Source organism: Haliotis rufescens, unplaced genomic scaffold (assembly GCF_023055435.1).
Source record: "Haliotis rufescens isolate VD_foot unplaced genomic scaffold, xgHalRufe1.0.p SCAF_18, whole genome shotgun sequence".
NCBI classification, from domain to species: Eukaryota; Metazoa; Mollusca; class Gastropoda; order Lepetellida; family Haliotidae; genus Haliotis; species Haliotis rufescens.
In genome coordinates this window covers 23,762,061-23,777,355 of record NW_025963868.1, presented here as the reverse complement: position 1 = coordinate 23,777,355, position 15,295 = coordinate 23,762,061, and the positions used below count along the sequence as shown (strand labels likewise).

Here is a 15,295-nt window from a genome sequence, read left to right as displayed (position 1 = left end):
GTGCTTTTGTAGCAGAGATTTATGTGAAGCGTTAATGTTAATGGACCACCACCCTCACAAAAAATGTATCCACCTTTGACACCATATTTTCTAGAAATATAGGGCTGTGCTGCGCTGCCCTCAGTGGGGTTCTTGGCTGAAGTCGCTGATGCGTGGCTGCCAACATGTAGCAAGTCACTTACGCTAAATTGTCAGATGCTGTTGAGAAAATGGTTGTATGTCGTGCAAGATGTGTTGTGTGATGAATCCATCGACCGGCTTCCACTTAGTAGTGCCATCAATCTCAGGGGCATTCATCAGAGTTACCATTGAGGGGATTGGAATAGTTACGAACACTTCAATCGTTATCCCTATTGATATACAGGGTGGTCGGGTAGCCTTGTGGTTAAAGCGTTCGCTCGTCACGCCGAAGACCCGGGTTCGATTCCCGACATGGGTACAATGTGTGACGCCCATTTCTGGTGTCCCCCGTCGTGATATTGCTCTAATATTGCTAAAAGCGGCGTAAAAACCGAACTCGCTGATTAACCTATTGATATCCCTATGACCACAAATGACTTTTCATGCCATGTTCCAAAGAACACAACTGCTCTATACTGCCCTATACCAAATGATTGGCGATGCACGTGTCCTTGAAAGGGTCACATTGAGCCATACCCACATGTTGAAGTCGTAAAGTACCATGTAATCTTGACAGTCGAATTCTCTTTCTACACGACACAAGAGTTATAGTGAGTTAATGAGTAAATTGGGATTTACGCTGCTTTTATCAGTATTTCGGATATATCTCGCCATGATACACATATTACACATGATTGTCAGTTGTAATGTGTCTTTATTGTGTCAGGTTCAGGGATTGTTCAAGGAAGTCATAGATTATTCTTCCGACCGACAGTTAAACTACATAATGTGTATTTAACGATATAAATATTCATTAAATATGACATTGTCCCGGAAAAGAATAAAGAACTATGAATCAGATGAATGATACTAAATCATGATCTTAACAAAGAAAGAATGGCATATATAGCCCTTCACATCTAATTCTTTCAGAAACTATTTAAAGTAGCGATTTACATATTCAGCGGATGCGCATAAGATTCTTCTCTAAAACAATAGTATGAGTTAAATTTCACCCTTGCATCAGCGAGGGGAATGTTCTGGCATATAATTAAATACTGGTGAACTTCCCGTGGACACCTACGTATAGGACCCGTTGGGCAGGATCGGCAGGTGAATAGGGTCTGCGTTGCCTTTGGGTAGGACAAATGGGGCAATAGTTACATTATTGTTGGTTGGTTGGTTGGTTTGTTGTTTTACGCCGCACTCAGCAATATTCCAGCTATATGACGGCGGTCTGTAAATAATCGAGTCTGGACCAGACAATCCAGTGATTAATATCATGAGCATCGATCCACGCAATTGGGATCGATGACATGCATCAACCAAGTCAGCGAGCCTGACCACCCGATCCCGTTAGTCGTCTTTTACGACAAGCATAGTCGCCTCTTACGGCAAGCGTGGGTTGCTGAAGACCTATTCTACCCCGGATCTTCACGGGTCAGTTGCATTATGCAAAGTATAGAATATTGATATTTAATACAAATTGATATAAAGACACACATAATAGTTCAGTACAAATAATAATTTGAATACATACCTCATTGTGAACATACATGGGACTGAAATATGAATATGATTTGTATCAGACATATTGGTGTGGTTTGGTATGAAACAGAAATATAACTAAGTTTTCATATGTGTCAGGAATATAGGAATGCATTCAAAGACGAGAATGAAGCAATCTGCCTTTGAGATTAGGGTAGGAAAACACACACACACACACACACACACACACACACACACACACACACACACACACACACACACACACACACACACACACACACAAACACAAACACAAACACAAACACACACACACAAACACAAACACAATCACGGGTTAATTTCAGCAATATTCCAGCAACATCACTGCAGGATCTCGAGCTACACGCTTTGCCGAGTGCGAAATTGGCACCTCCGGAAGCGCTCATTAAATCTCCAACACCGTCATCATTCACACTGTGCCCATTTGCGGACGAGAATCCGTCAACGTTTCCGCATATATTTATACTGCGATCTTTGTCCCTAGCTTTGCCTTGTTCCTTACAATGCTGGCTCACAGATGTCACATTGAAACAAAGAGTTATTACGGAACCATTTCTCTGCACGAATAATATGGAATTTAAAATGCAGCTCTTGTTTGCATGCATGTGTTTTGAGTTTGGGCGAGGAAATCAACCGATACGCTGCAGTTACAATCTCTTGGCCAGCAGTAAAACACACAGATGGCCTCTGGGTGACATTAGCTGGCATCTGTGTCACCGCTGACAGCTTCAAAGGCCGTATCTGTGACTATTAGATGTCTAGCTGTCAGATTACCTACAGACTGAGATGTTCAGTGGGCTGTCACCGGATGAGTATGTCATCCGAAGTCCAGCCAGGCCGGAAATGGGGGTCATTATCCTAAGAGGCTGAAACTGAAGCTGAAGCGTATCGGATGAGTGAGTGAGTTGGGTTTAACGCCGCTTTTAACATTATTCCAGTTATATCATGGCGTGTCAGCTTAATGTGGGAGGAAAGCCCGAAGTGATGCAGGTCTCAGACGTTTACCACTTTGGTGAAACCCACGAGCAAGGGCATGGTGCTGACAAACCTAGAAACATAATCGGGGCGAACCGGGATTCGAACCACAATCATAGGTTTTGCCGTGCCAAAGATACGCAACTCTGCACAGCGAATCGACTGGGCCACCATAGAAACACTGATTCGATTAGTAATAACTATGAATTTGTAGATATGTGGATATTCTCAGCCTGTTTGTTTGTTTTTGTTTGTTTGTTGTCCCGGGCGTATGGTTGCTCTTGTTTCGGTATATACTACCGGAAATAAGGTAACTGATGAAATGATAGGGAAGATGTAATTACGATTAATATCTGTTGTGTCCACAATATTGCAACTTGATGGCACACTGCTGATTATCTTTGTTTGTTAACGCCTCTCTCGGCAATAACCAAGCTATATGACGGCGTTTGTAAATAATGGAGTTTGGACCAGACAATCCAGTGATTAACATCATGAGCATCAATCTACTCAATTGGGATACGATGACACGAATCAACCAAGTCAGCGAGCCTGACCAACCAATCCAAATCAAATATTGATTCAGTATTTTGTTCTGGTCCAGAGTCTATTATTTCGATGTCGCAATAACATAGCTGTAAAACAAGTCTGGCGTAAAAAAAGGCTTGAGACTATATTATTAACTGTCTTTTGCAGCCATCAAAACGGGTCGATACACACACAAAAAGAGAACACAAGATATTTTAGAGATCCAGAAAATTCGAGATGGCACAGCATCAGAATATGAAGACACAGTGGTACCGGTCTCCACTCACCCGGCACCATGGCGACTATCGGGGGACGTCACGGAGACCGAGACCCTTATGACGACAATACTAGACGCGCACAAAAAATATGTGCAGTCCACATTGAATATATCCGAGGACACTCTCGAGAAAGATCAGCAAACATATTACGTAAGTAGAATCGCAAAAAATTGGTGCAAATAAATGTAAATTACGTTGTCATTTTTCGTCATACCACTATATCGTTCTATAGTCTCATGTTCTGTCAGCAAACCCGCGATTCCGCCATTTTGTCTCAAATATTTATTTTAATAATATAGCTCTTTTGTTCTGTTCGTTTGTTGTGTGACGCCGCAATACTCCAGCTATATGACGGCGGTCTGTAAATAATCGAGTCTGGACCAGACAATCTAGTGATTGACATCATAAGCATCGATCCACGCAATTGGGATACGATGACATGCATCAACCAAGTCAGCGAGCCTGACCACCCGATTTCGTTAGTCGCCCTTTGCTACAAGCATAGTCGCTTTTTTACGGCAAGCATGTATTCTACCCCGGATCTTCACTGATGTAGTAATATAGAATATGACTTATGCGATAATAATCATGGCCGTTCTTCCGTCTGTGTCTTATTTTGTCACTTCTGTGCCCAGCAAGAGCCTAGAAAAAAGATCAGCAATATTCTGGTAGTAAATAGAGTCATTGAGTGGGTTCAACTTCAGTCACATCAGCAGTTTTTCAGCCACATTGTGACCAGACCATTTACCAATTAAGAGCATACAAACGACAACGGACAGTACAACAGCGAGATTATCACAAAGGTTTATGTAACACTAGTATTAGATTATCAAAAATCCAAAGTCAAGGTCTTTCTGAGGAGAAAACGTTTGCGACGTACGACAGACGACAGGCGACGGAAACATACGATGACAAAAGCTCATTTAATTTCAGTCAGGTGAACTAAATATGTAAGATCTGGGGAACGGCACAAGGTGAATTATACGTTTTTTTCTAAAGATATTGCATTAAACATGTATTTGGTAATAAATCTGTCCAAAAATACAAGGAATAAAGCTTGAAAGGAGATAAAATGATATATACTGAGACGTGATGTGTGTAGAATAAAGTACTGGAAATACCATAAATCAGATTATGAAAACAAGCTAGCTTCATTTTTGACAACTGTATAAGCAGGGGGCTATTTGTGGATGATCAAAGAATTATCATCCATAAAACAGTTGGCTTCATTATGTTCTTATTTTGTTGTAAAGCTCTGCTGTACTTACTAAAATCCGATTGTTAAAGTACTGTCATATATTGTATATAAAACAGAGGTACAAATGAGATAAGTCATTAATTTAAAGAATAACTTGAATTGAAAGCACATGTACTGATGGAAAGAAAAAATGCAACGAAATAGTACCTCTGAGTCTATGACATTTATATCAAGCCTATTTTGTAAATATGAGTGAGTGAGTGAGTGAGTGAGTTGGGTTTAACGCCGCTTTTAACAGTATTCAAGTTATATCGCGGCGTGTCAGCTTAATGTGGGAGGAAAGCCCGAAGTGGTGCAGGTCTCAGACGTTTACCACTTCGGTGAAACCCACGAGCACGGGTATGGTGCTGACAAACCTAGAAACATAATCGGGGCGAATCTGGATTCGAACCCACAATCATAGGTTTCTGGCGTGCCCGAGGGACGCAACTCTGCACAGCGAATCGCTGCGCCTTAGACGACTGGGCCACCCGTGCCCCTTTTGTAAATATGAAGCATTTTACTGTACACATATTATAAATATGCAATATTTCCAAGCGTCTCCTAGTGTGGTGAAATCAGTATGTCATTGTATGGCAATATCAGTTCATATGAAATATTACGTTTCATTAGGGTGGTCGGGTAGCCTAGTGGTTAAAGCGTTCGCTCGTCACGCTGAAGACCCGGGTTCGATTCCCGTGATATTGCTGGAATATTGCTAAAAGCGGCGTAAAACAAAACCCACACTACGTTTCATTATGAATAGGTGAGTGAGTCGGCAAAATTCCAGCTTCCTTATTTCACATCTACATCCACAGGAGATATAAACCGTAGGGCAGCTCTGTATTTTCGTCCATAATTGTAGAAAACATCGATGCAAGATCTGGAGTTTTCTTTTTTTTTAAGTATCCCGCGTTGTCCCGCGTCTAAAATCAAGAGATACTGATATCATTGCCAATATAACGGCCGTATGTAAAGTAAGCTGTCGAGTTTTGGTCAGGTAAACCCGTGACTGAAAACACGAGAAGCCATCCAGGAGATCGGGACACGCTGACAAACACTCTGCCAAGTCTCAGAGCATGACCACCTGATCTTACGCCGATGAATTTAAATTGGAGACACAAAACCATGGTTTGTCTTTATTAATTGCCTTGAGACAATCGAACGTACGTTGTTATGACAACCATTGCAACTGTATGAAAGTGATTTATTGATGCAGATACCTTAACCTTTGCTGTTTGAATGATGGTTGTAGGAGCAATACAAGTTAAAGGTGGACATGTTTGGACCAATGACTACCTTGCCTCGTGAGCAGTACGATGAGATTTACCAGTCAACTGGGATAGATATCGATAACCGCCAGGATATGATGAGGGCTTTTGCTGCGTCCATGGAGGCAGGGATACGGCGGTATATCAGCTTCGTGAAGGCGGTTCCAGGGTTCACGGTATTATCTTCAGATGATCAGGCAAATCTCATTAAAGGCAAGTTTCACACGCGCATTGGTTCTGTCATAGCTAGTTTGTGAGTGAGTGAGTGAGTGGGTAAGTGAGTGAGTGAGTGAGTGAGTGGGTAAGTGAGTGAGTGAGTGAGTGAGTGAGTGAGTGGGTAAGTGAGTGAGTGAGTGAGTGAGTGAGTGGGTGTTTACCACAACAACAATGGCTATGGCAAGGATGTCATGTTACATATATTTCTCATCAGGTTTTAACCCTTAACCTAACCATTACCCTAACTCTAATTATATACTTTGTAAGGAGGCCATGGTTAAAACATGCTTAAAGATCGAAAGTACAAATCATGTTAGTCTCAAACGTAATTTTTTCTACCCCAGGACAGTTTGGTTCAATCACTTCGTTTACAACATCTCTCATATATTCTGCAGCCTAAATATTGTCTCTTATTTACTATGCTTATTTCGCTTATAAAGTATGGCTTCTTATGTAAGAGGGAGGGGGGAGTTTTGTCAGTTATCTCTCTTAACCATTCTGTGATACTTCTTTAAGGTTTCATGCAAATAGTTAGTGTAATTGTTCAGATGTCTTATTTATCTGCTGATTGTGTCAGTAACTGTTATACCGTATTCGGCGTAATAAGCGCCCAGGGCGCTCTTAAAATTAGAAATTGGGGGCTCTTATAAGAATTTTGGTGAAAAAAACCCGGAGTTGAAAGATTGTAAATTTCGTGGTTTATGCTGACAGCCTGAATGACACAAAAGAAAAGTCTGTGCGTAATATACACGACAAGCATATTTTTCCAGAATTGAATTGCCCGTAATTATGGGTGCATATAACACACGTGTGTGTATTATACACGAATAAATAAGTCTTGTGTACATTGATCGATCGGAAGAGGTGCCAATATGGATTGTTCACCAGCCAATATATTAGAAAATATCGCCGTGGGCACTTATTACGTCGAATACGGTATGTGACAAGAACTTTTGAGCTGGGATGATGATCAGTGGTATGAATGATCTTTGAACCTTTTCAAGTCTTTGAATGGCATTTACAAGTGATACACATAAGGAAGAGATTTATGGATGTCAACTTCTTTATTATGACGAAACACAACGTTTCGGAGTACATGCTTACTCCTTGATCAGGTGAATGAACTATATGCTTACTTACTTACTTTGGAGATTTAACGTGCGCTTTCCGACTGATGCGTATTTCGCACACGGGCCCGGCCAGGCCATTTAATGTGTTTCCGAAAGGGGCGAAAGTGGTGTGTGCAACCCAAGAGGGGGCTTTAGGGGTTGCTTATATAGAATTTGGGAATTTTGGGATTTGGAATAGATGCCGATGGGTTTGGGGAGGAGAACTAAGGGAGCTGGGTATGGTGGATGTTTGTTTGTTTATATAGGTTATTGTGTTTTTAGATGCGTTTTATTAGTTCTGTTTTGATTAAGAATACGAACTATATGAGGCAGAGAGCATATATATGTACATGTAAGGGCAACAAGAATAATAAGATAACAAAAGGTGGAAACTCACAAGGGAAGCCAACAGACGATTGCCGCCGATGAGTGATTAGCAACAGACAACAGAAGCCAACACTTAAAGTAAATAGCGCTGATGGTTATGGACAAATAGAAGGCAGCCCTCAAATTATCATTGATTAGTAATGGAAAATGAACAACGGGCAAACGGGAGGCCGGGGGTAATTAGCACTGATAGGTAAAGAATGGAAATAGCAATAAGGGAAAAGGAGGCAGATAATTAACACAAAGATCAAAGCAATAAGTCCCAAGCACAAGGCAGATAGGTGCCCTGGTCACGGTCGTCATAATAAAGAAGTTGACATCCATAAATTCTCTTCCTTTGAACCTTTTTGTTGCAACTATTCCAGAGAAATGCAGGTGATCTTCAGAATCTTTAATATGTACAATGTTGTGTGTAAAGAGTGAGTCGTGGATCGAAACGTTTGTCCAACATGTATTGAAGAAATGGACTATTTTCGCAGGCTATCCCAATAAGTTGACGGTTTTAAAAGCTGAAAATCGAAATTCGTCTGAATTGTCTCTCTGAGCTCTATTTAACTTAATATATTCTTTAACGCGATTGACTTACTTATCTATTTTGTTCTTATTTTAGGTGCGAGGTTCGAGTTTTTCTTTCTGGGCAGCTTCCGGGGCTACAACAGTAAACTGAAGGTGTTGAGTACATCGTCGGGCAAGTGCCTACATCTTCATGAAATATGTAAGATATGGGATGAAGACTTCATGCTTGAAGCTTTTAACTTTGCTGATTCGCTGAAAGTTCTGAAACTCAGTGTAGAAGAGTGCGTGGTGATCAAGACAATGTGTATTCTATTCACTGGTAAGTCCAGCACATGTTCTTTTTTTATTTCGTGTAAACAGTATTAAACTTTTCCATTATTATCATGGTGGAATGTGATTGGTGAAAATTAGATAGCCACGCGAAAAATCGCAAAGAACGAAGCGTGGTTTATTTCACGATAAAACATTGTTCTATCATGACGTCATTTCGAGATTCGAACATGCCTTCGCAACCTGATGACGTCGTTATCGCAACCTGATGACGACGTAATCGCAACCTTGATGACGACGTAATCGCAACCTGATGACGTCGTAATCGCAACCTGATGATGTCGTAAATTGGACGATGTTAGTTTTGATGGGTTGTTCCCCATCGATGTAGCTGGACAAATTAGATAAACGCAATGGTCCAAAAGTGGGAGAGATAGACACTCGGTATTTTGAGATAAGGTACAGACAATCAGCGACTATGTAATTTATTTATGGTCGCTGAGATAATCGACGTGAAAATTGTGACAATATCCGGAAAATACCAAACTTATCCCCCCTATTCATAAAATAGACTTTCCGACATTGCTGAGGTCGGATTGTATTTAGGGAGTATCATTATTTGAATACGGGTAAATATCTTTAAAGTTGTATTATTTATTAACATCCTTATTGAGGCTGGACATAATGTTGATATCTAATATGGTCGTTGTTTATCGTACAATAAAACACTGAAGAGGGAATAAGCAGCTCCAATTTGTCGTTCATTTCTTAATGAAGCATGTCACTCTGGCATGACAAATACCGCAGGGTATATACGCCTGGAATACCTAATTACCGTTGAACTACCCAGATGTGCAACAGTGCCGTTGCACTATTTTAGCACATCTTGATATTGTTAGGGGAGGTGGGGTAGCCTAGTGGTTAAAGCGTTCGCTCGTCACGCCGAAAACCCGGGTTCGATTCCCCACATGGGTACAATGTGTGAAACTCAATTCTTGTGTCCCCCGCCGTGATATTGCTGGAAATTTGCTAAAAGCGGCTTAAACCCATACTCACTCACTGATAGTGTTAACGTGAGCTAATGTGTCAGCCCTGAAACACAAATCTCCTTCTCCAAATCTACTAAACATATCAGTGTCATTTTCACAAGCTCCGCGTACCCCTAGCTACAATAAAGTCAAACAGTACAAAGAGGCCGCCACAGCGGCTCATATAAGATATAAAAAAACATTGTTTTCACAAGATTTGTCTTTATAACGAAATTAAGTTTCAATTTTGAAAAAAGTTTTATTATGTTGTCAAGGCATTTGCTGGAGAGAGGATGTTAGTAACCAGTTGAAAATCCAAATTTGTTTCGTATATGCTTACTGTACTTGCCAGAATTTACCTCCACTTGAGCAACCCTATATATTTTTAAGTATTTATTTGGGGGGCATATGGTGGGTTTTTTGTGATAGGATATGCAAAGGATAACTAGGGACACCCACCCTCCCCTCAAAGCCAACTGTTCAATAATCTTGATTGGCTTTTGTGAAAGTGTCAGGTTACACTAGTTCAAAAGGCAATTGGGGCGGTGGAGTAGCCTGGTCCTGAAAGCGTTCACTAGACACGCCGAAGACCCGGGTTCGATACAATGTGTGAAGCCCATTTCTGGTGACCACCGCCGTCATATTGCGGCGTAAAACTATTCTCACTCACTCACTAAACTCGACAATCTCATATTCATTAATTTTATTGAAATGAATTACTATATTCAGTAAACTACGGTTATAACGAACTCAAAGGGACCTCTTATATTAGTTCGTAATAACCGTAGTTCGTTATAAATATATATATACAGCATATATACAACAAATGGCAGGGACTTAATAATAAGTTCGTTATATCGGTCAGCTCGCTGCAAGCGTGTTCGTTATAAACGTAGTTTACTGTACTTCATTTACCTTTTACCCCACCCTTATAAGAAACAAAGTAAGGTAAATCAAAATATGTGGAAAGCTGATGAGGAAGTCATTTTGAAAAACTATTTGTCTAAATACCACCAGTATCCAATCTCATTAAAATCAGATCCAAGTTCTCGCTATCGCTAAACAAAGATCTAAGGACATCCCATAACGGGTCACGTCAGACCGACCTTTCGCGAACCCTGACCGACCAATGGAATGACTGACAAGAAGTCGACATTAGCCAATCAGAAGGCAGCTTTCTCGTGTTTTACGACATATTTTCAATTTGGCGACAACGCTTCGAAACATATTTTGACAAATTCTCGCTTACAAATTTGAAACCTGAACAAAAGAACAGCGAGAACTGAGATCTGATTTTAATGAGATTGCACCAGTATCTGGCATCACTGTCAATAAGAAAACAACAGCTCTTGGTGTCTGTTCACATGAAGTTACTGGATTCACAAATTACTATGGAATGGTGACTGTGGAATATGACTTGGTAGTTTGTATTCTTTTGTCAGCGCCGCCAACAAACTCATTCAACATCAATATTTCGCAAATTGTTCTGAGAAGAATTATTAAAATATAATTTCTCCAAATACCGAGTATAATATATTTTATGCAAAACATTCAGCACATCCTCGCCCTTTAATGTTATATCAATGAATAAAGGTGGGTTTCTGCATCGTGAATTGAAACAATCAGTTTGTTTGTTGTACAAACAAAGATGACAAACAAACCAGATGACGTCACTATTGAGCGTGACGTCACCTTTCCTAACCCTATAACGTCACTTAACAACCGGCGTGATAACGGCCCGTCGTCAAGCGATATGAGGGCATTATCAAGTTACAGTGGCCCGCTCATCTCTGGGTAAATTCTATCCATTTTAGCTATAATAACTACAAACAAAGCTATATGACGGCGGTCTGTAAATAATCAAGTCTGGACCAGACAATCCAGTGATTGATATCATGAGCATCGACCGACGCAATTGGGATACGATGACATGCATCAACCAAGTAAGCGAGCCCCATCACCCGATCCCGTTCGTCGCCTCTTAGGACAAGCATAGTCGGCTTTTACGAAAAGCAGGGGTTGCTGAAGACGTGTTCCAAACCAGTAATAACACCAGTTGATTTCAAAAGTATAACGTTTGTTATGTATTTCATTCTGTAATGTTTCATTACGACAAGAATGCTCAGGAATTCACAGGGATTGTTATGAACGTACGTACATTGTACGTTCTCTTCATGTAAAGGGGCGGTCGGGTAGCCTAGTGATTAAAGCGTTTGCTCGTAACGCCGAAGACCCGAGTTCGGTTCCTGACATGGGTACAATTCGTGAAGCCCATTTCTGATGTCCCCCGCCGTGATATTGCTGGAATATTGCTAAAAGCGGCGTAAAACCATACTCACTCACTCATCATGTAAATATTTTCAATTGCAGATCGATGTGACCTAGCACAGCCTGACAAGGTGGAGGAAATCCAATGGAAAGTCATCAAATGTCTGATACTCCTTCTCCAGAAACACCATTCGAAACCGATGATAAGATTCGCCAAGATCATAGATCGTCTCACAGCCGTCAGAAACCTTACAGAGTGGAACAACAAAATAGCTAAAAGTTTGTACTTGTGGCCCGCCGTGCAACAGAGTCCCCTGTTACTGGACATGTTAGCAACGTAACGCTAATTCGTTAGCAGTGACGTTAATACGTTTCTACAAAGGCCTACTTCAGTGACAGTGAAGCGAAGAAGGTGTCTTTTGTGGAAAATTGTGAAGTGATTCATTACGAAGTTGAATATATCGTCTTCGCATCGGACGTGTGTGACTATAAAGACAATATATATGTGCAGACGATTCGTTAGGTTTTAACATTAAGATATTCCGGAACGGAACAATGGATCCCTTCAGTGGCTTCAATCACAATAAAAATAACAATACTGTAATTCAGGCGAACCCTTTTCGCGAAAACCAGTGTCATCACTGATTTTCAATCATCCATTCATATAATTTTCCCCGCTATTTTGTCTTTTACGGGTGCCTGTTTCGGCAGATAATTAACACTGATTATTTTCTATATTCTGGTATTTATTATAGCTAAAATGGATAGAATTTACCCAGAGATGAGCGGACCACTGTAACTTGATAATGCCCTCATATTGCTTGACGACGGGCCGATATCACGCCGGTTGTTAAGTGACGTTATAGGGTTAGGAAAGGTGACGTCACGCTCAATAGTGACGTCATCTGGTTTGTTTTATGACGATTCCATTTTTGTAAAAGTGGGTCAGTGAAATTCGTGTTGTTTGCACAAAATGTTTCAAAACCGATACTGTTTATTTTATGTGATAACAAATTCTATCCATTTTAGCTATAATAACGGCAACGCTATTTTTCAGAGCATTATCATTTGCAGAAGCCCTCGGTCTTTTCAACTACCCTCCTTCGTCGGGCAGATGGGAGACCTCAGGCTTCTGCAAATGATAATGCCCTGAAAAATAGCGTTCCCCTTATAATGTATAACGATCAACCCAGTAGTTATATTTCATATGTTATGTGTATTATATGATCATCTGCTCATTTCTCCAGGTTAGGAGATATTTCCTGTGATTTATTGTTTGTTTAGGAAAAAGGAATAATATTGGTTTTCAGGGAGCACGACAGACATGTGTAAGTAGATTGGTAAAACAGGGAATTTCTTTTAAAATATGTAAGTTTTGTTGAGCTACATTTCTTGACGAATAGGTACAGAATCTGAGTCGCAAGTTTAATGATAGCAATGTAAGGTTACTGGAAACAATGTTTTCATGAGTGTTTCTTACCAGATATTGCCTTGGTATAATCCATTAGGTCTGATGTTACTGTTATTGCTAGAATAGTCGTCTAAGGCGCCGCGATTAGCTGTGCAGAGTTGCGTCCCTTTGCAAGAAACCTATGATTGTGGGTTCGAATCCCGGTTCGCCCCGATAATGTTTCTAGATGTGTCAGCACCATGCCCGTGCTCGTGGGTCTCACCGAAGTGGTAAACGTCTGAGACCTGAATCACTTCGGGCTTTCCTCCCACATTAAGCCGACACGCCGTGATATAACTGGAATATTGTCAAAAGTGGCGTTAAACTCAACTCACTCACTCATGGTTCATGTCATTTTAAGTGCTATCCACAACGGTAAATTCATCATTTATAGGATTTGATGCTGCTTGACGAAGTATTTCAAATCCAACTTTGGGTGTCACCTCACTGTGGTGGGACATTCTTTAAACAATCATCGCGTGTAGTAGCTGGTTTTCGCCGCTTTGAAAGTCAAGTGTAAGGTCCGGAGAAACCAAAGCCATTGCCAGGGAGGATGATGGACTCGAACCCAGGATCATCCGATACTTGTACGGCTTCGAAAAGAAAACATGGCGTATTAAATCCATGAGACCGGTGGAAGCCAGAGGATTATTGTATTTGAGAGTATAAAACGTTACAATAGCTTGAATCGCAGGACATATTATTCCTCTGAATGGCATCTTCCCGAGGCGAGAGACTTTAAAGGTCCAGTTTCCACCTTGCAGAACTAGGCTTGAATGACTGGGCTCGATCGTAGCGCCACCAGTGGCTATTACTTCTAAGCCTCTCCTGTGGACCGACCGCCTCCGTGGTCTTGTGGAATAGCGTCCGCCCGGAGAGCGGAAGGTCCGGGGTTCGATCCCTGGCAGCGTCATACCAAAAGACGTTAAAAGATGGTACTTGTTGTTACCCTGTCTGGCGCTCGGCATTAAGGGGCTTAAACAAGGACTGGTCGGCTCGGAGTCAGTATACTGTGTCTGAGTGGGGTATTCATTTTAAACTGCGGCATGGTATCTCAGTGAGCTAGCACTATAAATCGGCATCAGTCCGGACTAGTACAAGCAGCCACACAAACACACACACGTACATGCACGTCGCTATATAAGTGCAATAATCTTGGACGCGACGTTAAACCCCATTTCACCTCACCTCACCGCCTATGGACCAGTCAGATTCCACCTCTCGTATCACTTGCGTTTGCTCCACACAAAATGGTGGCGCCCGTTCAGGACGATCTGATCGATAATCAATATCTATATTGTGAAAAAACGTGTCTTACATCGCGAAATGCATCAAATCACGTGAGCACCTTGATTAAAAACATGAAAAATTTGGAAAATATTTGCTGACAACGAGTTGGCGGTGCACATGCTTTGCAAATCCTGCAATCGACCGAAATCTGAACGACAGTTAACGAACCGGATTTCGATTTCGGTGCGCGATTTTGATTGGACTATGCATAGACTCGTTAGTCCAGCCAAAATGTAACTCCATAATACCAGCCTAGTTCGGCAAGGGTTGAAACTGGACTTTCATAGTCAGTTAACTCTCTTGCCTCGGGAAGTTGCTGAATGGAGGAACCAAAGAACTTTCAAGAACATCCAGCATGTCAGTGAATTTCTTTCAATTTAATTTCAATTTAATTTTAAAACCTACTGACTGATTATCTGTTATGCTTTTTATGTTAACAGAATGTTTAAAAAAATCAAGCCCCAAACCCCCGCCCCCCTCCTGATATGACTGGCCTCAAGGGTAAATAGTCAATTGGTCAAGTCCTGAAATCGGTCAAGACTAACCAAGTCATCTAGTGATTATATACGAGTACCTTATCACTTGTGTTGGTTCTGAAAATGCAAATATACCATATCGAGTGCCTTATGAGTGGAACAGTTTGAAACGTAACCTTGGTCAAACGGACACCTGATTCTTTGCATATACAATCTAATATAAGCAATAATTGTGATGAAATGAACTTTGCGCGTATGCGTGTGTGTTAGTGTGTGTGCGTGCGTGCGTGCTCGTGTGTAAGCTATTTGATGAATTGGTGGCAATCAG

General features: G+C 41.1%; 1 protein-coding gene across 2 annotated transcripts in view; it reads left to right on the top strand.

The window, feature by feature from the left end:
* Positions 1–12,765, top strand: part of LOC124132903 (nuclear receptor subfamily 1 group D member 2-like) — a 71,739-nt gene extending 58,974 nt beyond the window's left edge. For both annotated transcript variants that reach the window (XM_046497063.2, XM_046497064.2), the window contains exons 5-8: positions 3,340–3,599; positions 5,942–6,170; positions 8,280–8,504; positions 11,854–12,765. In XM_046497063.2, coding sequence (XP_046353019.1) covers positions 3,340–3,599; positions 5,942–6,170; positions 8,280–8,504; positions 11,854–12,092 — 953 coding nt within the window. In that variant the 3' untranslated portion in view covers positions 12,093–12,765. The remainder of the gene's footprint in view (positions 1–3,339; positions 3,600–5,941; positions 6,171–8,279; positions 8,505–11,853) is intronic.
* The last annotated feature ends 2,530 nt before the right edge of the window (positions 12,766–15,295 follow it).